Here is a 23,198-nt window from a genome sequence, read left to right as displayed (position 1 = left end):
CTTCCCCACCCTTCTCGGCTTATCAGAGCATTGGCCTCATGAATACCTTTGCTCCCCATGCCCCTGGAGCTGGAGATACCACCCCTACCCCCAAGAAATCAGAGAGGAGTGGCAGCATTACCCACAAAGAGAGGCAAGGGAAGGCTTCTCCCAAGAAGTGCCCTTGCTATAGGTGTGTACAAGGTCAGGCACTCTCAGGCTGGGACAAGCCACGCGCCCATAGGGAGCAGGGGGGACAGCCTGGGGCAGTTCCAGGAGCCCTAGTCTCAGGGACTTGTAGAAGAAATGGCCTGGCAGGACCCTGCCACGCCCTCCCACAGGAGGTCAGCCGCCAGCTCTGGTGCTCTCTGCCTGTCTTCCTGCTGCACGAGGGCTCCTTCCCCACAGCAGGTATTTTCCTGCTCTGCTCTCTCCTGAGGGCTCTACAAACAAGGGAGAAAGTCCGGGCTGCCAGCCCCAGGCTGCCCCAAGCCTGTGCCTCCGCCCCCTGCTGTAGGCTTCTGGAACCTCGGGATCATCTACCCCTTGGATGTGAGGTTCCAACAGTGACACCAAGCAGCCACTTCCATGTGGGACCCAGAACCAGTGGGGTCAAAGGGCAGCAGGCAGGACCCAGACAGCTGATGGCACCAGGGGCCTCATGACACACAGGGCCTGAGCTGGGACCCCAGCATCTCTCCTGAGAACACAGCATGCCCAGGGTCTGTAACACACACCCCCAACCAGGTTGATGGGGAAGGGAGGCGGCCACAGCAGCTGGGGCATCACACATTTAGTCTGCTTATTTATCATTTATTTTTAAAATATATTTAAACAGCAGCAATCACTTCCGAAATGCAAAAAAAAAAAAAAAATTACAATTTTTTGAATAAAATTATGATGTTTATAATGTGAATCAAAAAGGAACAAAAGTACAACCAAGAATCAAATCACGCAGCACTGGGGATGGCTGGAGAAGCCAAGGCCCACCAGTTGTGGGGTCAGCCTAACAAGGGTCCCAACCTGTAAGGTTCCCACCCTCAGACTGCGCCTCCCAACTCCCCATCAGTGAAGCCAGTGTCCTCTGGGTCAGAGAAGTAGAAGCGGCAAAGGCTGGCCCTCGGGGGATCCCCAAACCCAGTACCCCCACCAGTCAGGGACCTGCTAATCGACCTCTTCCATGTTGCTGTAGGTTGGGGCTGGGCGGTCCACAGGGGGGGCGAAGCGATCGGGGGCTGTCCGCGTGGGGGCCACCTCGGGGGCCTGGCCAGGGCCTAGTCCCTGCAACAGAATATGAGGACAGGGGTTGGGGGCTGCCCAGTATGCTGCCTGGCATCCCGGGGGTGCTGGCTCAGAGCCCCAGCACCCAAGGGAGGGCCCCAAGGCAGGCGCAGACAGCAGCAGCATTGAGACAGAGAGACGAGATAGGGCCTGAACAGTCTCGCTTTATTAACACTTTAAATACAGGAAGCTGCTTGGGTAGGGCTAAGCCCCTGCCAAGGGTCAGAGCAGCAAGATGAACGGACAGACAGTGAGAGTTCCCCACCCTGGGATGCTCTGCCCCTGCAGGAGCCACAGTCCCCACCCTCTCCCCCAAGAGGAACACACTGAGGCCCAAGCCCAGAGCTGGTCCCACCACAGAGGCAGGCACAGCCTGGCAGGTGGGCAGGTGGGCCAGCACATGGCAGCTGCCTGCAGGCAAGCCTCATTTCCAGCGACTCTGGGAGACCAGAGGATAGAACACGTTGAGCACGAGTGCCACCAAAGCTGCCACGGTGCCCAGAACAAGGTACCGGAGGCAGCCCTCGTCTGCTGTGGTAGGGCTACGTGGTGGGGGGCCCACCCAGTCCTGGGGCCCCCAGGAACCCAGGGGTGCAGGCCCCTCGGGTACCGGCTCCTCCTCGGCCTGCAGCTCCTGCCAAATCCGGGAAGCCTACAGTGTGTGGAAACGGCCATCAGCTCCCAGGTCAGGGGGAAGGGGGGACCCAGTGTCCCCGAGACCCCGGCCACAACAGTCCCACCCAAGACAACGACCATACATCCCAGGCGGAGCGGCAAGGTGAGCAGGCAGGACCCAGGCGAGCCAGTCGGAGGGCAGCCTGGACTGAGAGCCCCGGGGGAGGCAGATGCTGATGGCGTCTCAGCCTCCCGGGGGGGCTTCCCATTTCACGAGCACCTTCCCGTGGTGGGGCTGGTTCCTAGCCCAGGCCTCCCCCGAAAGGGACTGGCTCACGGGAGACAGAACTGCCAACCCTGGAGGGATGCCCCGCTCCCTGACAGCCTTGTCCAGGCCCCAACTCTGTCTTCTGCGGGGACTTCTCTGAGCCTGAGCATGGGCTCAGGAAGGAGAGGACAGCAAAGCAGAGACTGTCCAGAGATGTGCCTGACAACCAGGCCCACATACCCCACGTCAGTGAAACAAAAGACCCCAGACGCTCAGTGGGGACAAACGCACACCTGGGAGAGGGCACTGGCCACCCTGGGCCGAGGCCAGCCTGCACAGGCCCCATCCAGGGTGCACCCCAGAACCCAGGGAGTCACCGGGGAGAGTGTGTGGCTGGCTTGTGGGGGTGCACGCAGAGGAGGGCTGGGAGAGCGTCAGTCTCTCCGTGGCACCCTGCCCAGTATGGGTCAGAGCAGCTACATGGCTCACACACACCCCTTTTTAAGTGTCCCTATAGTACAGGGAGGCTTCAGGCTCAAGCTCTGACGTAAGGGGACCCCGTCTGTGACTCTAACGACTCCTAAGGCTTCAGGGGCCGGAGGCTGGAGGAGAGGAAGCTGCGCCGCATCCCTGCCCCTCCCGCAGGCCTGCGAAGCCTTCCCCACACCTCACCTGGCCGGCGGCAGCCTCGGTGGCAGGGCCCAGGTCTGGGTGGTGCTCAGAGTGACCTGCCCGAGGAGGCCTCTCCACGGGAGAGTTCCGCTGGCGGTAGAAGAGTACGTAGGCGTAACGCGTCACGACCTGGCTCTCGTCTACTGTTGTCACCGTGCTGTCATCAAATAAGCGCCAGCCTGCCGCGAGATGGGAAGAGCATGACGGGCTGCCCCGCCGCCCTGGCCGCCCGTCCCGCTGGCTGCACGGGCCTCACCCACGTCGCTGCGCTGGCTGCTGCGCTCACTGGGCAGGCGTGCACAGGCCGTGTAGTGGCCACCGATCATGCCTCCGTAGTGGTTGATGACAGCGTACAGGTCGTAGCTGGGCAGCTGCTCCTCCTTCTGGCCGATGCAGAACTTGCTCAGGTCCAGGTTCCTGCACCCCAGCCAGCCAGGCAGGACAGTGAGCGGGGCGCTGGGAGGCCTGCCAGGGTGCCTGCCCCACCTGCGGCCCGGCCTGACACACCTTACAGGGAACTCCACCAAGTCACTGATCTTGTCGCGCCAAATGAAGCTTCGGAAGGAGAAGCGCTTCAGCTGCACGATGAGCACGCTGGGCAGACGCCACAGCAGCAGCTGCTTGGAGGCCTCGCGGTGCTGCCTGCACTGTGGGCAGTACCTGCGTGGGCATGGGCGTCAGGACCGGCGGGCCGCCGCGCCACCCACCACCACCCGCCTGCTGCCCTCCTCACCAGGCCTCCTCAGGTGCCAGCACCTCGGGCCGCGTGAAGAGGTTCAGGCACTGGTCCAGAGTGAAGTGGCCGGCACGGGCAGCCTCGCCAGCAGAGCCGGGGTCCTCCGCACACTCTAGCTCCTTCGAGGCCACCAGCACAAACTCCTGTAGGCGCTCGTTATTCCGCCAGACGAGGGCCAGGCTGCAGCCCTCACCCAGCTCCAGAGCGCTGTCTCCTGGAGACAGGCGGGACCGGCGTCACACAGCTGCACAGAGCTGCCTTTCCCAACCCATCCCCGGGACCCCACCTGCGGCCCCAGATACCTCTGTCCTCTAGCCGCTGCTCCCGGCTGGATGTGTCAATCTTGTAGATTAGGAACTGCGGCGTGTGGGCATTCACGGCTTCGCTTGGGTGTTGGTACCCGGGCACTGCAGCTGTGAGGGAACATGATACCAGAGCTCCCCTGCCTACTGCCTACCAGGGCAGGAGCAAGCCCCCCAGCTTACCCCCACTAGCTGCAGAGCCTTTCTCCAGACTCTTACCTTCAGGCCGGGACACCCGCTCACCAGCAGGCAAGGAACCAAGTTCAGCAGGCCCACTGGCCAGCAGCTCGGAAGCAACTCCACTGTTGCTGGACACAGGGCCCCGATCAGGGGCTGCCCACGCCCGGGGGGCCCCTGCGTCCCCCTCAGCCACAGGGGTCACTAACTGGAGCTCAGGTGGCTGAGCAGGGTCCCTCGTGCTGTCCCCAGCCTCCAGAGAGCTAGTGGAGAGCAACGTGGTACAGCCAGGGCTCTGGGACTCCAAGGCCACACGGCCGGGCTGGCAGGGAGGCTGGAACACGCTCACAGAGTACCTGGCAACGGCAGCAAGGCACGTAAGGACCCTGGGGCGTCCCCACCCTGCCCCAAGCCCTGAGCACTCACCGGGCATAGCCCTCTAGCAGCTGAGCAAGACGGGCGTAAGTGAGGCGGGAGGCAGGCACGCTGACCAGGAAGGGGTAGCCGATGTTCTCAGGGCGGCAGAGGCCCTTGTGGTCAGGCCAGTGGGTTTTCTGGCAGAGCCTGGAGGAAAGGGGTGGTGAGGGGCGGGCCCAGCCAGCCCCCCAAGGGGCCCCTGTGGGCACGCGGGCCTCACTGGTTGCAGTAGCCCACGCGGTAGCACCGGGTGCAGCGCTTCAGCTTCTCATCCTCAGGCTGCTGCTTCCGCTGGCAGGCTGCGCACTTGGAGATGGGGACGCTGGGCACCTGGGGGCGCTAGGGAGGGAGGTCTGGCTCAGCAAGGCCAGGCCAGGCAGCAATGCTCCCTCCCAGGGCGGCGCCTGAGGGCTGGCCTTGCTCACCTGCTGCACCTCTAGCACCACCACCCGCTCCTTAGCCAGTTCTGGGGACAGCAGCTCGAAGCACAGGAGCGTGTCAGATGGGGACACAGTGTCCAGTGAGTGGGAGGGCAGAAAAACACGATGGAAGCGATTCTTGATCACCTGGGGACAGAGCACACAGATCCTGTGTGAGGTAAGCAGGTTCCTAGCACTGCCGGGCAGCCGAAGGAGAAGGCGTGGCCCTGACCTTGGGTCTATGGTGGGGAGATGGGGGGGAACAACTGTGGCCTCTGCTGGCACCAGCCTCCATGCCCAGGGGAACAAGGAACCTGGCACATCCAAGAGCCTGAAAGACCAGGTCTCCAGCATGAGGGCCCTGCACAGGCTTCGTGGTGGTCGTCAGAGAGGGTCATGTGGGAGCAAGCGCCTTCCCACTTCCGCCTGCCCCCAGAGGAAAAGGGCCCTGCAGGCCGCAAGCCAGGAACCTCTGAGGAAGACCAGCCCTCAGACCTGGAGTGACATGAGGGCTGGAGCCCCACACCGTGGAAGGCCAGGCCTGAAGCTCAGCGCATTGTCTGAAGAGGGAAAAGCAGCCGGGCACCACCACCCACGAGGGGAGCGTGACGGCAGCTGAGGGCGCCATCGGCACTCAGCCCCGACACCTGCTGTCCCCCAAGAGCAGACCACAAGTGTCCGTGCACATGCATGTCGATGTGTGCATGTCTAGAGGCCAGTGACTGCGAGCGTGTGCACGCGCTGCTGACAGCCCAGGGAGGGACAGACGTGCCTCAGCCAGACGCAGGTTCTCCGGCTTCACGTGGACACTCTGAGAGAGGGAGTCCAACACTTCACTGGCGCTGGAGTTCTCCTTGCTGACGCTCACCAGGAACTGCGAGGACAAGAGATCCAGTGGGGGAGGTGGGCCAGCCTCCGGGGCGGCCCGAGGCAGGGCCTACTCCTCACCTTGACAGGCTTGCTGTGGGGCTCCCGGGCAAAATAGAAGACGGGGAGAACCTTCTGCTTCTGTGGCAAGGGCACCGGCAGGTAGAGGAATGGGTCAAAAGTGATGGAGACCTAGAGATGCACGAGGGGTGCTGAGTGGCCGCACAGGGGTGGGGGGCAGAGTGCCTACGCCCAATCCAGTCCCTGAAGGCCTCGCTGCCAACCCACAAACTCTGAGGCTGGACAACACTGGATGGGCCAGGCAGACCACTGGGAGAGCACAACCGCTCTTCCTAGCTGCCTGCCCACTTTGTCGGTTTGCTCCGCACTTGGACGCCCCTGCCACACAGCCTAACAGTCCGAGCCCAGACCCCTTTCCACCTCAGTCAGGAGGCCTCCAGGCCTGAGCAGGCAGCCCATGTCGGTGCCTGAGGCTGCGGTCAGCTTCTCCACCCAAACCTTGCCCTGCAGCACCCAGGGGAGCACATGCCTCCGGCCACAATCTGGCCAGGCTGGCTGGGCCAAGGAAGGGGGCCTCCTTCCAGCGTAGCCTGTCACACCTTGGCACACACAGGACACACGAGCTTCGACTTGTACTGGCCCTGAAACAGGTCCACGATGAAAGAATCGTTCCTCATCTTATGCCGCTGCCATGCTTCCTCTGCCACCACCTGAGGACACAGTGGTGAGGGCCGAGGGGGCCTGGAGACTGGGACGTGCACAAGGCATGCCCACCTCTGCCCCCAGCCCTGGCCCCTACCTCATCAGGCCGCCCGTCCGAGTCCACAGTTTCCGTATAGGGCTTGTTCTGGATGCGGTTCAGGTCCTCATGCAGCCCATCCAGCAAGAAAGCCATGAACTCCTGGGCGTCATGCTGTGCGTAGCCCGTGAACTGGCTGGCCTTGCTGGCCACGATGGCCTGGAGGCAGGGCCAAGACGTGAGCACAGAGCTCTGGGCACATGGGCCCAGCTGGCTGCCCTCCCGGTCCTCGCCAGGCCAGCTGAGGTCACCTTCAACTTGGAGGGCTGGAAGGCATGGTGGGTGCCCTTCCACAGCGCCCGGAGCAGCACAGCAAAGCCGATGGCCAGACGCCCACCAGTCCCCAGCGGGTTATTGTAGTTGATCTCAGCCTCAAAAGAGCGATCTAGGGACAGCAGGCAAGGCAAGGTGAGGGCCGGGAAGCCATCCCCCTGCCCAGGCCTGGGCCCCCGGCCCCGCTCTCACCATGGAAGAAGTCCCGGAGCTCCCGGGTGTTGGACAGAGACTGGATGACGCTGTTCATGAAGCAGGTGTTGCCCAGGTTGACAAGGCCAGTGAAGCCCGGCAGGCACACCTTCTTCTCTTCCTCCTCCTCTTCCTCCACGCTGTCTCCACTCACAGGGCTGTGGGGCATTGGAGGCACCATACACGTGGGTTTGGGCTGCGGAGGCAAACGAAGTGTGAGAGCCCGTCCTGGGCTCTCCGGCCCCCCTCCTGGGCCCAGCCCTGGGGTTCTCACCGAGGCCAGATGTGGCTCTGGCTTCGAGGCTACATGCTCCATGGGGCTGCGGGCTGCCACGCCGTCCAGCCCCGAGTCCTCAGGCCGAGCCTTGGCTTTTTCCTTTTCCACAACGCGGGCTTCCTCCTGACCTGTCAGTGGGTGGGGGGCACCCCCCGGTGGGGTTGAATCCAGAGGGGTTGGACCTGTCGGCACGGCAACCTTTGCACCACCCACTGCACCTTAAAAAGGGGGAATGAGGAGGCTGGTGGTTAGCAGCATGTGGCAGGAGGCAGGGCTCCCGGCAGCCTGGGCTGGACAGCAAAGGGAACTCGTGTGCAGACCTCGTGCAGCTGGGGCCTCCAGGCCCCCCCAGCGCTGACTCTGCCGCTTCCGCAGGCAGATGTCGATTCGGGAGGCCGTGAAGCAGAAGGTGCACTGTTCTGGCGCAATCAGGTTCCTGAGGGAAAGACTGAAGTCAGAGACTTTGGTGAAGTGCAGGGTGTCGGGCTAGATGGGCCAGGGAGACCGAGCCCAGGGAGGGACAGGCCCAGTGGTGGGTTGGGCACCACCCACCTGAGCTTCACCTGCCAACGGAAGATGGTTTGGGGCCCGCAGCCCGGGTGAAGCCTCAGGAAGTTTCCATCCCTGAAGCAGAGAAGAGGCAGGCCAGGAGGAAAAGCGTGAGACACACCGTCCTGCCAGAAGCACGCTGGCTGCCCTACCTCCTGCCTGCTCACCCACCTGGTCTGGAAGATAAGCGTGAAGTCCTGCTCACGGAAAAGCACTCGGGAGGCATCCCTGCAGATTTCCTTCACGTACACGTGCACCACCACGGAGTCTGGCCCCTTCTCGTACGAGTCATTCTTGACAAATGCCAGGTTCACCATGGACTCAGGCTCTATGTTGAGACCACAGCTCAGCATCACCCAGGATAAGCTCCAGCCTGCCACCATTCTCCCTACCCACCCACCAGCCTTGCAACCCAACCTAGGGATTCGCTGCTCACCCCTAGCCCCACCCTTACCATGCGCCAAGGCTGCAGCATCTGCTACCACTGCCATCTCCTCTCTGGGACAGCCACCTTTCTCAGGGTCTCTGCTCCGGGCCATCGCTGGGGAGACTGGTTCGTTCCTGGCAGACACTGCCTTCCCTCCTGCCGAAAGTGCTAGATCCTCCTCTGAGCCCAGGAGGCAGGTCTCAGGGTTCAGTGGTGGTACCTGGGGCTGTCCCTCGGCCTCAACCTACTCATGGCGAGAGCACGGACATCAGCCCTGGGTCTGGTGGGGGGACCCCCACTGCAGTCCACACCAATGCCTGCACAGGCACCCCCCCTCACCTGGGTGGCTGGCTCAGCCAGGAAAGAGGGGGCATCGCCCTGGGGCCCAGGGCCATCTCTGGGCCCCTCCCCCTCTGGTGCTCTGCGGAGATGTACAGCCCTCTTGGCACTAGGCCCTGCCTGGGCTCCAGGACCAGCCCCAGCGCCCACCTCACCACGGCCCTGGGCCCGCTTCTGGTTCCGGGCCTCTTGCTTGGCCCGGCGGGACTCAGGGCCTGGTTCCAAGACAATGGAAGGTGGCTCCTGTCCATTTTCCTGGCACTGCAGCCCTGGCACCAACTCCTGGGTTCCTAGAGGTTTCTTCTGCCAAAGATACAGAAGTCAGGCCCTGTCAACTACAGTGGGTATCCCCACCCTGCCCTGCTCAGAAACGTACCAAGAGAGAAGGCCAAGTGAGCAGAGGCACCTTCTTGGGCAGTGCCAGCTGCAGGAGGCCGCCTTTGCGGGCTTGCACTTTGGTGCAAGAACTTTCTATCTCGGCGTAGAAAACACCACCCCACTGCTGACCACCTAGAGACAGAGTGATGGTGATAAGCCAGAGTGGGAGACAGAGAAGTCAAACATGCTGCAGGGCTCAGGGCAGATGGACACACCTGGAAGCTGCACCACACAGTCCGTGTCTGTGAAAGCAGTGTCCACTTCCTCTAGCCGCAGGGGGCCCGCTCCCACCCGCAGCCTAACAATGACCTCATCTGCACTCTGCCTCCAGTCGAGCAGCAACTCTGTAAGAGCACCAAGAGCCTGTGAGGTCTCCAGGAGCTTCTGACAGGGTAAACGGGAACCAGAGGCCCGGCCCTAACGGGGCAGCTCCAAGGAGGGCAACAACTCCAGCACCCCTACGCCCCCGACACTCCAGCACCCAGAAGGCCTCGTCCCTCACCCAGAAGAACTCACCATCTTTGGTCTGCTCCCCCCGAGGAGCGGCTGCCAACCCTGACAACAAAGAACAGGAAAACAGCGATCGGGAGGTGGCCTCCCAGACCCCCCACTGCACAAGCACCATCCTCAGGGTCCAGCCAAGTACCCAGACCTCAAAGCTGAGGCTGTGTCCAGCCTGAGGATCCCTCTCAGCACCAGACCAAGACAGAAGAAACAGCACAGAAGGCATCTCCCAAGCCCAGTCGGTTCACTCAGCAGGCAGGGGGAGGGCCCACAAGCACTCCGGAACGCCACTGCACCTCTCCCGGGGCCGCCGTCCTTGCTCTCCTGGTTCACTCTGTCCTTCTGCTGCTTCTTACTGGTGACCTCCTCCAGCCCTGGGGGTCCTCTCCTTGGGCCCGTGGCACTGGTCCCGCCAGACATCTTGAGCCGCTTGGTTGACAGCCAGAGTGCCCCGGGGTCGGCAACAGCGTCTGGGTCAGGGCTACGACGCTTTCTTCCTGGCCCAGCTATCTTGGCAACCCTTTGTGACCAAATTCTCCAGCAAAGAACCGACAGCCTAACAAGAAGGGATCAGTGATCACTACCAAGACTTGACAATTTGCCCCTGGGTTACAGCCAGGGCTCAGCAACCCAAGATGCCACCAACCTTACGGGGCAGTCTCTCTCCACCACCTGACACAGCCCTGGACACCCTCACACTATTCTGAAGAAGGAATAAATAATGCAACCACTTCTAGCCGAGCCTGCTAGAGGCCTGACACACAGACCCACAAAGATGGAGGCCTCGCTGAGGAGGCGCCAGGTTGAGGTAGCCATGGCCCAGGACAGGCTCCTCCACCAATCTGGAAAGCAGCTGTGGCTTCAGCCCACAGGGCTGGCGCTCTAGGCAGTACTCACTTTTCTCTCACTCTCACTGGCTGCTTAGTCACCACCCGAGAAGTAGGAGGTGGAGGAGTAAGGCAGAAAAGGAGGAAACAGGGAACAGGAGGACAAGGCTGTGTCTGTAAACAGGCCCAGCCCAGGTGCCACCACTGCCCAGGCAAGGTCCTGGGGCTAAGGCACCCCACCTGCCTGCACGCGAACTCCTACCCTCCGCTGAATCTGTTTTTGTGCACTGCTTGCTTTTTCCCGTACATCACCAGAGGGCTTCCTCTCTTCAGCTGCTGTCCCAAGCAAAGAGGGGCTTGCAAAAACTGGGGTGAAAAGGGTATCCGGATGTCACACTACCCTTTCAGCAGCCACTCTGCCCCAGAGCCAGGGCATCCTGTGTGAGACTGCAACAGACATACCCTTCCTTCCCACATCCACTCACTCATCAGCTTTGAGCTAGGGACTTTCTACCCAGCTTCCCACAGACCCACCAGTGAATCCTAGGCTGTTTCTCCGTCCAAAATAAAGTTCTCAAAGCTAAGATAAGGGTGGGGGTGAGCCATGGATCCGGGACCCCTGACAGCCTCAAGCCGGGTCTGAGACAGCAGGACAGTGACAGCTCTTGTGTTGCGAGGGGCATCCTTCTAAACGTTAGAGATGGGACCGGTGGGCTGTCTCTTTAATGACGAGACCAGAGCCGAGTAGCGACCACCTTCCACCTCTCTGTACCCAGGCGCCTGCCGAAGGCCTCGTCCCTCCCCCATCCTCCCGAGTGTATCGCTGATGCGGGAAAAGGGCTGCCTAGAGACCCACGCCGGCCTAATAAGGCCGCGCGGGCATACGGACCACAGACGAGAGCCCCGGCCGGGTTGTGACCGCGCTCCGGCCTCAGAACCCTGGGCCCGCCACTCCCTCCTCCAGGAAGCCTCCCTCGCTCCCGTCAGCCCTCTCCAAGGCGAGAGGCCAGGCGCGGGAGCAGCGAAACGGCTCCGCCTGCACCGGTGGGCCTGGCACGCCGCGGGGCCGAGAGACCCAGGCTGGAACGGCCCGTGACCTTGAACAGGCCGCCCGAGGCCGCTTTGCGGCCTCCCTCCTCCGGCCAGACCGGCGAGGAGAGGCGCGTCCCACTCACCGAGAGAGGCCGCCGCGCCAGCCCTACCCGGGCCCTGGCAACACCCTCTCGGTTCCGGTTCCGGCGGAGGTCGGTTCCTGTTCCGGCGCGCCCTCCCCGTCCCGGCGCCGCCGCTCAGGTGCCGCCGCCGCCGCCGCCGCTTGTTTTGTTCCTACTCCGAGGGCTGCCGCGGCGGCTGGGCCGCGACCCGTGACGCACTTCCGGCGGGCGCGGCCGGGTGTTGGGGGCGGGGCTCCGCGCGGCTCCACCCCAGCCCCCGCCCTCAATCAAGAGTCCACACAGCGGGGTCACGGCGTTTATTGGGGCTTGGGGGGCGGTCACTGGCAGGTGTTGTAGATCTGCACCTGCAGGTTGATGGCCTGCAGCACGCTGCGCATCCTGGCCTCCAGCCCGTCCAGCTGCGTCGCCTTGCCCTCCAGCGCGCGCTCGTTCTCCGCGTAGGTGCCCTCCAGCTCTGGGAAGACAGGGCTCCGCTGAAAGGGCCTGCTCCCGCCGCCCACGCCCCTGGCGCCCGCTCGCGCGCGGGTCCTCACCGTGCAGCCGCTGAAGCTTTTCTTGGGCGGCCTGCAGCAAGGCCCGGGCCTCATCCCGCAGGTGCTCTGCCCGCGCCTGCGCAGCCAGCACACCCTGGGCCTTGCGCTCGGCCAGGGCCCTCACCGTCTGATACTGGTCGCCCAGCGGACCCTGCAGCAGCTGCGGGAGTAGAGGGCCAGGTCAGCGTGCTGGCCCAGTGGAGGCCAACCTCTGCCCCCACCCCCAGCTGGCTCTGCCTCAGCCCACCTGTTCGGCCTCGCGGGCGCGACCCTGGGCACTGCCTGCTGTTTCTTCAGCGCTGGAGACTGCCAGGCTATTGCCTGCGCGTTTCAATTTCAGAGTCTCCAGGAGACCATCCAATTGCTGAGCCCGCTGGCCTGCAGAGCTCAGCACCTGCTCTGCACCTGCCATCCTCTCCTGCACCTGTCATGGGTGGCCCGGGGTTAAACAGGTCTATAGGACATGCCCATAACCTTGCCTCACTGATGTCCCAGAGATAGCACACCTGGTGCAGGGTCTGCTCTGTGTCCTGTGTGTCAGCCACCGCGCCCTGGATGGCGCCCTGAGCAGCACCCTGTGCCAGCTGGGCCTCCTCCAGGGCCGCCTGCACTGTCTCTGCCCTGTGTTTCTCACCCTCAGCGCGGCTCCTGGGGAAGAGAGGGAATCAGGGCCTGCAAGTATCAGAACCAGCTGTCAAGGAGGGGGCCAGGGTGAGGGTCGGACCGTGCCCGCCGTGCATCCTGCAGTAGCTGCTCTGCCCGACGCACATCGCCCACAGTTCGCGCCAGGATGGTGTCCACGTCTGCCAGGCTCCGGACCCGCTCTGCAATTGCGCCCGCCAGGTGCTGGATCTGCTCTGGTGACGCTGGGATGGAAAGCTCTAGCACCCGCGTCGCCACCATCTCAATGCTATCAGGATCAGCCCCCTCCTCTATGGGGACACAGGCAAGGGGCTTAGGGACACAAGATTCTCCAGCATGGGCATAGCAATACGATCTTGGGGTATGGACTTAGGGACCACACATGGCATATGGGTTTGGTAATAGACACAAGGACAGAGACTCTACACGGGGCACAGACTCAGGGTCACGGACATGGAGCCCACATATGGGCAGGGGCTCAGGGGCTAGACACAGGGTCATAAACACAGGTCCAGTGCAGGCCCTGGCCCAAGTATGAACCCAGAGACACAAGTATGAACACAGGCACAGGGCAAACAACCACACTGCCTGGGCCACCGGGAGTCTCACGGCTGAGGAAGTCCTTCACGCTCTGGATAAGTTCCCGAAGTTCCTGGTCGGCCTTCTCCACCTGGCTCCTAGAAGCATTGGCCTTGTCCAGAGCCACCTGAGCCCGCTGCTGTGCCTCGCCTGCCTGCCGACGGCTCTCAGCCACCTGGCTGAGGATGCCGCCTCCTTCAGCCAGCGCACGCTGGAGCTCTGCCTGTGTGTGCCGGGCTCGACCCAGTGCCAGCTCCGCCATGGCTACTGCCCCGTTGCAGCTGAGGCCCCCGCAGCGGAGCTTCCCATCCTCGTCCCGACAGCCGGCACCCCCGCAAGGGCTCGCAGCACAGGGCACATCCCCCGGGGGCCCACAGACCTGCCAGGTGCAGAACAAGTCAGGGCCTTGTGGAAGGCACGGCCGCTCACCCACACCCCACCCCACACTGTGGCTCACCAGCTCATTCACGCCTGTCAGGCTCAGGGTGTGGGCCCGGGCAGAGAGCTCATCTAGGGCCCGCTGGTTGGCCATGTGTCTGCGGTCAAAGTCCTCCCTCCAGGCGCCCATCAGCACTTCTGTCCAGTGCCGGGTGCCTGCAGAGTTGCTCACTAGGCTGGGCACTGTCAGGGCTGAGGTATTGGCACGACGTTCAGCCTCTGCAGACAGGCTGTGAGCATGTCGGATGCTGTCATAGGCACCTAAGTTGGGCAGAGGCAGATGGTCAGCTGAAGGTACCCTAACCCTGGCCACCACCTTGCTGGCCCACAACTCACCCAGGAAGTTTGAGTGCTTGAGCAGGTCCAGATGCTGGTGGAGCTGCCGCAGGGTGAGGTTGAGCGCAAGCCCATCTCGCTCCAGACTGCTCAGTGCATGGTTGGCATTGAAGTTCCCGTCCTGCACATCTGTCAGCAATGCCTCCAGCTGGGTCAGGTGCTCAGTGGCCTCCCCAATCTCACGCCTACACCCGTGGGGAATGGCATTTAGAGAGGCTTCAGCCCTGGTCCATGGCACCACTGCCCGGCCCACCATGTATGTTCAGGCCCCTCCGCACCGCAGCTCCTCTGTAGCCTCCACAAGCTGCACAGCGGAGGCAGCAGAGGCGTTGCGAGCTCCCACGATTCTCTGCACAGCATCCAGCTTCTCCTGCATGTGCCAGAAGCTGCTCTCAAAGGTACCCAGCACGCCCGTCTGCTGCAGCTTCTGTGCCCGTTGCTCCAGGCGCCGCGTACGTGCAGCCAGGTCCTGTACCACGCGGTCCCAGTCCCCGAAGCAAGCGTGGCAAGGGTGGCAGGCAGGAAAGACACCCGAGAAGCCACGGGCACACTGGTCACAGCGCACACCAGACACGCCTGTGCGGCAGCTGCAGTGGCCTGTGGTGCGGTGACACTGAGGTGTGTCTATTCCACGAGGGTCACAATCGCAGGCTGCCGGAGAGGGCAGACCACAGAGTAAGGGTGCAGCAGAGCACCCTGGGATGTCCCCGCCCACCCTGGCCCAGCTGGCTCCCTCACCCCGGCACTGCAGCCCAGGGTCTCCCCAGTGCAGCTCCTCACACTCAGAACAGGTGCGCCCACCAAAGCCAGCATGGCAGCGGCACTGTCCTGTGAACTAGAGTGGACGCAGGGCAGAGGCCAGAGCCTCAGTCAATGACTGAGCCCTCAAGACCTAAGGCAAACCACGGCCCACCCACCCAGGGACCAGCAGGGCAGTCCCCCACCTCATTGCAGGTGGGGCCTCTGGCTCGGCTCGAGTGGCAGGCACAAGGCTGGCAGCCATGGCCACTGGTAAGGTTCCAGAAGTTGGGGGCACAGCGGTCACAGCTAGGCCCCTGGACATTGGGGAGGCATGGGCACTGCCCACTGCTCGGGTCACAGCTGCACTGGTCAGCAGACAGGCACTGCTGGGGATCCGTGCCCAGCAGGTGGCAGATGCAGCCTGTGCCAGCCAAGACGAGCACACGAATCAAAGGAGGCTCGGGCAGCTGGGCCCTGCCCTGGGGATCTCCTCACAGTCCCACACTCACGCTGACAGCTCTGTCGGGCAGCCTGCCCATGGAAGCCAGGCTTGCAGCGGGCACAGTGTGGCCCTTCCGTGTGGTGTAAGCAGCGCAGGCATTGCCCCGTGCGGGCGTCACAGGCATCAGGGTCCGTGGGGTCAATGTTCCCACTGCACTCACACAGTCGGCACGAGCCACCTGGCCTTGATGGGTCCCCAAAGTGCCCAGGGGCACAAGCGTCGCACCGCGGCCCTGCCCACGATCAGGGGAGGCATGAGCGCCCAGCCCAGCCGCCCCGCCTGGGTCCCCAGCCCGCACCTCACCCACACACCTGTGTAGCCCGCTCTGCAGAGGCACACAATCTGCTGGGAGTAACCATCCCGATGGCAGGAAGTAGCAAAATGCCGCCGGCTCCCAGGGCCTTCGGGGCAGGGGCAGGGCCGACAGTGGCCCCCAGCCACCAGCCGCGGGTCCCCATGGAAGCCAGCGGTGCACCTGCCAGGAGGGGCAGCAGAGATGTAGTCCCTGGGCACCCACCCCGCACCCTCTCCTGGCCGCAGCTCACCTGTCACAGTGCACGCCTGAGGTGTGGTCGCGGCAGCCCTGGCAAGTGCCAGTGTGAGCATCACATTCATCCGCATGCCCATTGCAGGCACATGGCCGGCATGTAGGGAATCCCCACTGGCCACGCTGGCAGCGGTCACAGCGAAGCCCAAAGGCACCAGCGCGGCAGGGGCACTGCCCACTGGTTCCCTCGCAGAGCCCACTGAGCGCCCCCTCGGGGCTGCACTGGCAGGCTGGGAGCAAAGCAGAGGCTGAGCCCAGGAGGGGCTTCAAGGGGGATCTGGGTGGGTCAGGGTAGGAACTTCCAGGGCCCCAGGGCTGAGAGTCTGGGGTCCAGCTCAGAGTCAGAGCGGAGTGAGGGAAGCAGTGGTGGGGTGGAGAGGAGGTCAGAAGGCAGGAAGGGGCAGGCAAGTACCTTGACAGCCTGAAGGGCCAAAGCCGTAGTAGCCAGGGGCACAGAGGTCACAGCGGCGCCCAGCCACTGCAGGCTTGCACAGGCACTGACCACCGTGGGGGCTGCACTCAGAGCTCAGAGAGCCCTGGGGGTCACACTGACAGGCTGCGGGGGCAGAAGGCCCAGGTCAGGCCGGGCAGCCAGGCCCCCGCCCCAGCAGCCTGCCCGTGGGCACTCACGCAGGGCGCCTCCGTAGAGTGAGGAGGACAGGCTGGCAAGGAGGGGCACACAGGCCTTGGGGGTGCCGGTCTTGCTGGGCACCAGGCCCTCCTCATAGCAGCGGTAGCGCTCAAAGGTGGCCTTGCGCTCCAGGGCCGCGGCGTCGCCCCCACTGAACACCTCCAGCACCAGGACACGCGGCAGCACCACCAGCTGACGGGTGGTGAGAGGGGCTCAGTGGTGCCCTGCGGGCCTGCCCAGCCACCAGGGGCCCACCCCACAAGCCCCATGCCTCTCAGTGGGTGTGGGGACAGGGGACTGCTCACTGAGTCCACGAGCAGGCTGGGTCCAGAGAAGGGGGCCTCAGGCCGGGTACTGCCCCCTGTTCGCACCAGCTTCAGATGCAGCTTGTAGGAGATGCCAGGCTCCAGGCAGACAGGTCTGGGAAGCACCAAGTGCCTGGGGGCAGGCGGGGACAGGGACGGGGATTGCCCAGGGTCCCTGCGCCCATCATCCTGGGACTGCCCTCCCCCACACCCTGCACTCAGCAACCAGACCACCAGCCGAGGCAGTGAGGCTGGGCCAGTGTCCCGCAGGCTCGCCTCGTGGAACCAGCCACCCGTGTGGCCCGGGCTCTGTGGGAATGCTCCACTCAGCCTGCCAGCCCACAGCAGCTCCCGGGCACAGACACTTACCATTTCTCCCCAAGGGCCTTCCATACCTCTTCCGACTTTGACCTCCCACCTTGACCTCCAGCCAACGCTCCTCTTCACCAAGACTGCGTCACCTCCCGCCCCTACCCCTTTCCTGGGTCATTCCTGTCAGCCTGCAAACCGTGCTAGGGTCCTTTCAGGCTCTGAAACATCCTGCCCTCCGTCCCTGCACCTCCTCACGCTGCTCCCCGTCCTCGCACTCCTGCCCAGCACACTCCGCAGGTTGGGCTACAGGCACTGCCTCCACTCCAACTTCCCACTCCAGTGGAGTTTTTCGCCCCACGTGCCATGGAGACACCCCTGGGCCACAGCCACCAAGGACCTCCATGTAGCCAAACCCAGCAGCCACTTCTCATACTGATCTGTCCCAGCACCCTCCTTCCTGAGACGAGTCACTCAACTCCCAGACCCTGTCCGCACTCCAGGCTTCCCCTACCCCCAGCTCCTCCTCTACTGGCCTCGAATGCGTGAGCAACCCTAGAGCTTGCTTCTGGTCTTCTTTGCTTTCCTGGTCATTCCGTCTAGACACACCTCTTTGGTGACAAGCCCCAAATTCATATCTCTAACATGAGCACTGCCAGGCCCGCCCAAGCACCTCAGAACTGCTTCCCTCTCCATGGCGGTAGAGGCCACCCCACTCCAGATGCCCAAACCAAAAACTCCAGATTCATATTTCTACTTTCTCTCCTATTTCTACTCTGCCCGTAGAACTCTGTGGAACCTTCCTCTTCTCATCACTTCAACTGAGACACGTCTGTGCACCTGTGGTGGCACCACGAGCTCACAGTTTCCACCCTCAGTGTGTCCTCAGGGGACCTCTTTCAACACAAGTGACAGCTAGCAGAATGCAGGTAGTGGCTGCAGCCAGGTTCACGAAGCTATTCTCTCTGCTTCTGTGTGTTTGGATATGTGCATGATATGAAGTTCAAAAAGAAGCAAAGTGCTGAAAAAGAAGCTACCCAAGTGTTAACAACAGCAATCAGCCCTGTCACACGTGGGCTCGGCACCCGGCCCCGCCCCCTGCTGTGGGCGCCCCTGACAGTGATGCTGGATGGCCACCCTCTCACCCCTGCTATGGCCTCTGAGCTTGGACCACTGCAGAACAGGCCCTCTTCCTACAAATGCCAGCCTCTAGCCAGTCCACACCCAACAGCACCCGCCAGACTGCACCCAGGGAAGGCTTACAGGGGCTCCCCAGAATCCTGCAGGGAGTTTGGGGCTGACCCTCACGCCCACCATAGGCGCTGATCTGGTGCCCTCACCTGGTGCCTGGTTGCAGGGTCCCTGGGATGTGGTCATCCTTGGGCAGCACATGCCCACACAGGCCATGCGCAGACACAGGCCCTGGGCGCTGCACAGTCAGCTCCAGGTCTGCCCACTGCTCGGGAACCTGAGGAAGCAGGCTGATGGAGGGGACGCTCCCACCCTGAGATTCAGCTGTGGGTCAGGTGTCACAGCGTCTCACCTGGGGCTCCAAGCGTAGCAGGATGTCATAGTCCATGGCTCTTGGCACAGAGGCCACCAGGAACTCCAATGCCTGGCCTTCCTGCAGCCTAACAAAGCCCAGGCCTGTCCAGGATGGTGTCCCACCAGGGGTCGCCAAACGTTCCACCACATCCAGGGCCTGGGAGGCAATACAGCGGGCTGGGGCTCAGGTGAGGAGCCGCCCCTGTGCTGCGGCCTGTCCCCACGCCCCGGCTCTCCCCAAGGCCCTGCCCCGGGCCGGACACCCTGCCCAGATGAGGACCTGCCCGGTACCTGCCCTTGGGTGTCCTCAGCTTCCCAAGTTAGGTGGTCAAGGAAGGGCCGGAAGTAGCCTGGCTGCACCTGCTCGCAGCGACGCCCCACCATGTGCGGGCGGCAGTGGCACAGGCCCGTGGCCTCATTGCACCTGGGGAACACAGCTTCTCAGCAAGGAGCCCTGTTCTGCCCAGCCCCAGCCCCTTCCAGGGCCCCAGCACTCACTGCAGGTCCGCGGAACTGCCCACATCGCAGTCACACGGGCGGCAGCCGAGCAGGTCGTGGCTCAGGCCCCAGTGGCCAGGCTGGGGGAAAGGAGGTCGCTGGGGGCCAGAAACAGACCCCCCCGCCCCCCAGCAGGGAGTCCAGCTGTGGTGCTCAGCCTCTACCGCCCTTGGTGAAAACAGGGCCCCTGGACCACTGGCTCCCACTGTTGGCCTCCCAGGCCTGAGGCCTCTCAGCCAGGGCTGTACCCTAAGCCCTCAGTGAGGTGCAGACACCACCCCCAAGCCCTGTGCTCAGAGGTCCATGCAGGGCCCCAAGCCCCAGCCCCCCAGTAGCACCAGGCATCCCCCAAGCCCTGTGCTCAGAGGTCCAGGCAGGGCCCCCAGCCCCAGGACCCCCCCCATCGCACCAGGCAGCGGTTGCAGCCGTGTCCAGTCACTAGGCGCTTGCAGAAGCAGGTTCCACTACTGGGGTCACAGGGGGTGCTCCTGGGCACTGTGCCCCGCATGTCACACTGACACCCTGTGGGGAAGCAGACCTGTCAGCGCTCTGGGGGGCTGTGGCAGTGCGCGCCTTCCGCTGGGTCTGGATTAGGAGGTCAAGGGTCAAGGTCAGCATGGGGACCAGGGCAGAGGCACCTACTCCGGCAGCCTCCAGGGTCGCTGGCGCTGAGCCCAAAGAAGCCATCTTGGCATTGCTGACAGCGAGAGCCCACCACGTGTTCTTTGCAGCGACACTGGCCCGAGACCAGCCCCAGTGCGGGATCGTCGTGGGGGTCACAGCGCCCACCGTCTTGGGAGCCCACGGGGTCACAGTCACAGGCTGTGGGCCAGAAGCGGTGCAGGTCAACCTGTCCACCTAGTCCAGCACCAGTCCCCTCCCAACCCCTACTCTGGATTCCCAGGCTGACTCCCCCTCTGCCCCCACCCCAGACCCTGCAGCCCGGACCACAGTCTGGCTGCCCTGCTCCTCGCCCGCTCAGCCCTCCCTCGCCTGGGCTGAGCCCAGCTCACGGCGGCACACGGCTGGGTCCCGCAGGTCCTTGGCCGGGTCCCGGTAGAAGAAGGGACGGCACAGCTCACAGTGGCGCCCGGCTGTGTTGTGCTGACAGGTGTCACACACACCTCCACTCACATTGCCAGATGCCAGGTACAGGGCCATGTCGAAGTGACAGCTGTGGGCATGCCCGTGGCACTCGCACTCTTGGGGAGAGGGGGAAGGGCAGGGACCGTGTCTGAGGGCAAGGGGCGTAGGAGGCCCCACTGACACCTTAGGTACCTGCCATGGGCTAGACATTGTGGGTGGGGGCTCAGCGACTTTAAGGCTTCAGCATCACCCTGGACCCCTACCCGAAGCAGATTGTGAAGGAGGGTTGAGGGGGTCCCCAGGGCCATGAAGGACTCCTGGACACCCTCAGACACAGCCTGGCTGCTAGGGGCTTGGCCTACTGGCCTAGGTTCTACCTAGGCCCCAGCCAGGCCACAAAGTTATGGGGCGCAGGAGGCCAGGGGCTCACTCACTCCTGCAGGCATGACTGTGGCCATCCTCGGCCGGATGCCAGGGCAGATCATGATAGAAATCCTGACACTGCTCACAGTTGAGGCCACGGGTGTTGTGTTTGCAGACACAGGCCCCGTGAACCTGGGAGGGGGCAGGCAGGTGGTTAGCGCTGTCCAGCCATTCCCACCCCTGCCCCCAGCCCCACTCAGGCCAGCAGTCCCTCACCATGCCCTCGGTGTGGGCCGGTGCCCCGGGGGCGGGCGCACACTGTGAGGCGTGTCCATAGCAGAAGCAGTTGCCACGCACAACCAGTTCATAGAGGGCATAATAGTACTTCTCGCGGATCTCCCGCCGTGGGTCGAGCAGGTTGTCCCCCAGCGTGTGCAGCCGTGTCAGGTTCACCCGCAGGCTGGTGATCTTCAGCAGGTCTAAGTGGGCCAAAGGTTGGGGGCCAGCCAGCCAGGCAGACTCCCGCTGCCCTGTGCCCACCCAAGGGCTGCAGCTGCCAAGGTCACCCTGGGAGCCCTCCCATCTGTTGCTATATGAGCTAAACTGGACTTGGCACCTGCCCTAGGAAGCAGCCAAAATAGCTACTGAGGCCTCAACTAGTCACCAGCCGGACGCTGGGGCTGCGCCAGGCTCCAGGGTGGGACACTCACTCTGGATCCGGGAGCTGTAGGGGTCTGGGATGGGGATGGCAGGGTCCAGCACGCGATATATGACCTGGAGGGGCATGGGGTCATAGAGGCACTAGACCCTGCCTCAGGCCCGCCATCCCCCACCCCATGCCCGAGCCTGGACACCAGCCCTCACCTCGCCTTCGGTGGACGGCTCGATCTCTGAGTAGCGGGGCTCACACACTACGTCATCCCAGCGCCGAGGAGGGGCTAGTGGGACTCCTGGGAAGTCAGCCCCGCAGTCATAGGAGAAATACCGGTACACGCGCCAGGTGCGTCCGAAGTCGGCTGAGCGCTCCACTAGCATGGCAGCAGGGCGGAATGTCTGGTGGGGGCATGGCTGGTCAGCAGGCACCAGGACCCAAGGTCAGCCGAGCCCTGTCGAGAGCCCTGCCCAGCTGGGACCAGCTCTCAAGCAGCTCATGCGCAAGCGGGGGTGACCAGTGGCAGGTAGCTGCTCCAGTGGGGGGCCCAGGGTCATGGGGCACAGGGAGGCCGGGCCTGCTCCAGCCTGGGATTAAGGCAGGATGTACAAGGCATGGGGGCAGAAGGCAACAGAAGGGGTGGGAGATGAAGGAGCCTGTCGTGCAGCCAGGGTGCACGGTACGTGAGCTCGGGGAAGCAGGCTGAGGAGCTGGGATGGCTCAGGAGAAATGTGGGGGTGCGGGGGGGGGCAATCGGGGAGACTCCAGCAGCTTCCCAGACACGCAGGCACCTTGAAGGTCATGATGAGGTGAGTGAAGTGGAACTCGGCCTCCAAGTCCAGCTGGATGGTGACCATGGAGACACCTGGGGCAGGGGTCAGAGGTCAGGGCCTTGAGGCCACTGTGGCAGCCACGCTGATCTCATGCCCTACCCATGGCCTCACCGTTCTCTGACTGCCACCAGGCCGTCCGGCGCTGTGGTGCGAAGCTGGTAACCACATTCTGGATGCCGTGACTGTTCGGATTGTCTCTAGCAGAGAAGGGACGCCGGGAGTCACACAGGAAGCACTTCTTCTCATCCTGGGATGGGTCAGGGTCAGGCTCAGTGCCTCAGCCAGGCCCATCCTCCATCCTGACCCGGCCCCCACCCCAGCCCCCACCGCACCTGCAGGTGGCTAACGATGCAGTAGGGCTGGGGGCCGCGCAGGCCACAGGTGGATGAAGCCGTCAGTCTGTCAGCGCGGCCCACCAGCAGGTCCCCCGTGGCCGGGTAGCAGCTTCCCCGGGAGCAGCCTGGCACCTCTGGGGCCGGGGCCCGGGCCAGGGCGGTGGCCAGCACTGGGAACAGGGGGTCAGCGGTCCTGCTGCGCTCCCACCCAACAGCCCCAAGGCTGGCTGCCCCGACCCACCGTCACATCCTGAGACCCCCGGCCTCCACCAGGCCCCCTCACCACTCAGCAGCAGGCCCAGTCGAAGCTCCCAGGGCGCTGGCCAGCCCCGAGGGTGCCCCCCTTGTTCCCCTGAGGCCCGCTCCATCCTGAAGAGGGGTGGGATGGGGATAAGGGGAGATGAGAGGTCTGGGCCCGTGCCCACCCGCCCCCTCCCTCGGGGTTCCGTGAAGACCCTGCCTGTGTGGGTCCTCAGCTGAGTCCCCACTTAGTCCTTGGTCTGTCCGGAGGTCCCCCCACCAGCACAGAGTCTGGCGACTTGGAGCGAAGTTGGGAGGCAAGGCAGGAAGGAAAGCGTGGGGCGGATCGGCTCTCGGGCAGGAGCGCAGCGCTGCCCGGAGGTCTCCTCCCCCGCCTGCTTGGGAACGGCCCTCATTCCGGATCCTCACAAGCAGACCCTTCTTGTCACTCACACCCAGACCCGGGCAGAGCCAGGGTCAAGGGGCTTCAGGCCACCAGTTAGTGGGGCTACCCAGTGAGGGGCATGGCATGAACGAAGGAGAGGGGTCTGACCTTGGAGACCTCAATTGGTCGTGGAAGCTAGTCTTT

At 63.6% G+C, this 23,198-nt stretch overlaps 2 protein-coding genes across 15 annotated transcripts; both read right to left on the bottom strand.

Annotated features, from left to right (window-relative positions):
• Positions 1–771: 771 nt before the first annotated feature.
• On the bottom strand, positions 772–11,644 carry USP19 (ubiquitin specific peptidase 19). 13 transcript variants are annotated; one of them, XM_036877599.2, is made up of 28 exons: positions 11,495–11,644; positions 9,789–10,048; positions 9,505–9,543; positions 9,204–9,332; positions 8,987–9,120; positions 8,611–8,913; positions 8,299–8,515; positions 8,016–8,172; positions 7,848–7,919; positions 7,616–7,743; positions 7,293–7,513; positions 7,019–7,214; positions 6,805–6,938; positions 6,554–6,712; positions 6,354–6,464; positions 5,815–5,925; positions 5,639–5,740; positions 4,873–5,013; positions 4,668–4,786; positions 4,457–4,594; positions 4,073–4,386; positions 3,854–3,964; positions 3,549–3,765; positions 3,323–3,475; positions 3,072–3,232; positions 2,816–2,994; positions 1,871–1,912; positions 772–1,260 (listed from the first exon to the last, which is right to left on the bottom strand). In XM_036877599.2, exons 2-28 carry the CDS (start codon positions 9,910–9,912, stop codon positions 1,144–1,146), a joined length of 4,029 nt encoding a protein of 1,342 aa, XP_036733494.2. In that variant the 5' UTR covers positions 9,913–10,048; positions 11,495–11,644; the 3' UTR covers positions 772–1,143. The 13 variants fall into 13 exon arrangements, with proteins under 13 accessions (XP_036733494.2, XP_036733497.2, XP_036733498.2 ...); XM_036877602.2 differs by lacking the exon at positions 1,871–1,912 and having other exon boundaries at positions 11,495–11,643; XM_036877603.2 differs by lacking the exon at positions 1,871–1,912 and having other exon boundaries at positions 7,616–7,731; positions 11,495–11,643.
• Positions 11,645–11,775: 131 nt separating this feature from the next.
• Positions 11,776–22,879, bottom strand: LAMB2 (laminin subunit beta 2). 2 transcript variants are annotated; one of them, XM_036877590.2, is made up of 33 exons: positions 22,830–22,879; positions 22,653–22,738; positions 22,367–22,539; positions 22,146–22,281; positions 21,993–22,066; positions 21,414–21,602; positions 21,260–21,323; positions 20,826–21,028; positions 20,621–20,741; positions 20,114–20,302; positions 19,743–19,922; positions 19,510–19,622; positions 19,101–19,180; positions 18,894–19,026; positions 18,601–18,759; positions 18,398–18,525; positions 16,749–16,881; positions 16,443–16,635; positions 16,225–16,368; positions 15,811–16,042; positions 15,577–15,740; positions 15,273–15,497; positions 14,967–15,184; positions 14,761–14,857; positions 14,301–14,673; positions 14,023–14,207; positions 13,706–13,947; positions 13,279–13,627; positions 12,752–12,959; positions 12,534–12,675; positions 12,275–12,451; positions 12,028–12,187; positions 11,776–11,948 (listed from the first exon to the last, which is right to left on the bottom strand). In XM_036877590.2, exons 2-33 carry the CDS (start codon positions 22,735–22,737, stop codon positions 11,812–11,814), a joined length of 5,406 nt encoding a protein of 1,801 aa, XP_036733485.2. In that variant the 5' UTR covers position 22,738; positions 22,830–22,879; the 3' UTR covers positions 11,776–11,811. The 2 variants fall into 2 exon arrangements, with proteins under 2 accessions (XP_036733485.2, XP_036733487.2); XM_036877592.2 differs by having other exon boundaries at positions 22,825–22,842.
• Positions 22,880–23,198: the final 319 nt, after the last annotated feature.

This window comes from Manis pentadactyla, chromosome 1 (assembly GCF_030020395.1).
Source record: "Manis pentadactyla isolate mManPen7 chromosome 1, mManPen7.hap1, whole genome shotgun sequence".
NCBI lineage: Eukaryota > Metazoa > Chordata > Mammalia > Pholidota > Manidae > Manis > Manis pentadactyla.
The sequence above is the reverse complement of the archived record's forward strand: the minus strand, read 5'-3'. Positions and strand labels throughout refer to the sequence as shown.

Excerpts from the sequence above, each read along its gene's own strand:
- LAMB2 (XM_036877590.2), bottom strand. The coding sequence starts at position 22,737 with ATGGAGCGGGCCTCAGGGGAACAAGGGGGGCACCCTCGGGGCTGGCCA. Across the intron at positions 18,526-18,600 it reads TGCTACGCTTGGAGCCCCAG|GTTCCCGAGCAGTGGGCAGA; the intron begins GTGAGACGCTGT and ends CTGCTTCCTCAG. Across the intron at positions 16,636-16,748 it reads CCAGCCTGCTCGTGGACTCA|CTGGTGGTGCTGCCGCGTGT; the intron begins GTGAGCAGTCCC and ends ACCACCCGTCAG.
- USP19 (XM_036877593.2), bottom strand. The coding sequence starts at position 9,912 with ATGTCTGGCGGGACCAGTGCCACGGGCCCAAGGAGAGGACCCCCAGGG. Across the intron at positions 9,544-9,788 it reads GGACGGCGGCCCCGGGAGAG|GGTTGGCAGCCGCTCCTCGG; the intron begins GTGCAGTGGCGT and ends CTTTGTTGTCAG. Across the intron at positions 2,995-3,071 it reads CAGCCAGCGCAGCGACGTGG|GCTGGCGCTTATTTGATGAC; the intron begins GTGAGGCCCGTG and ends ATCTCGCGGCAG.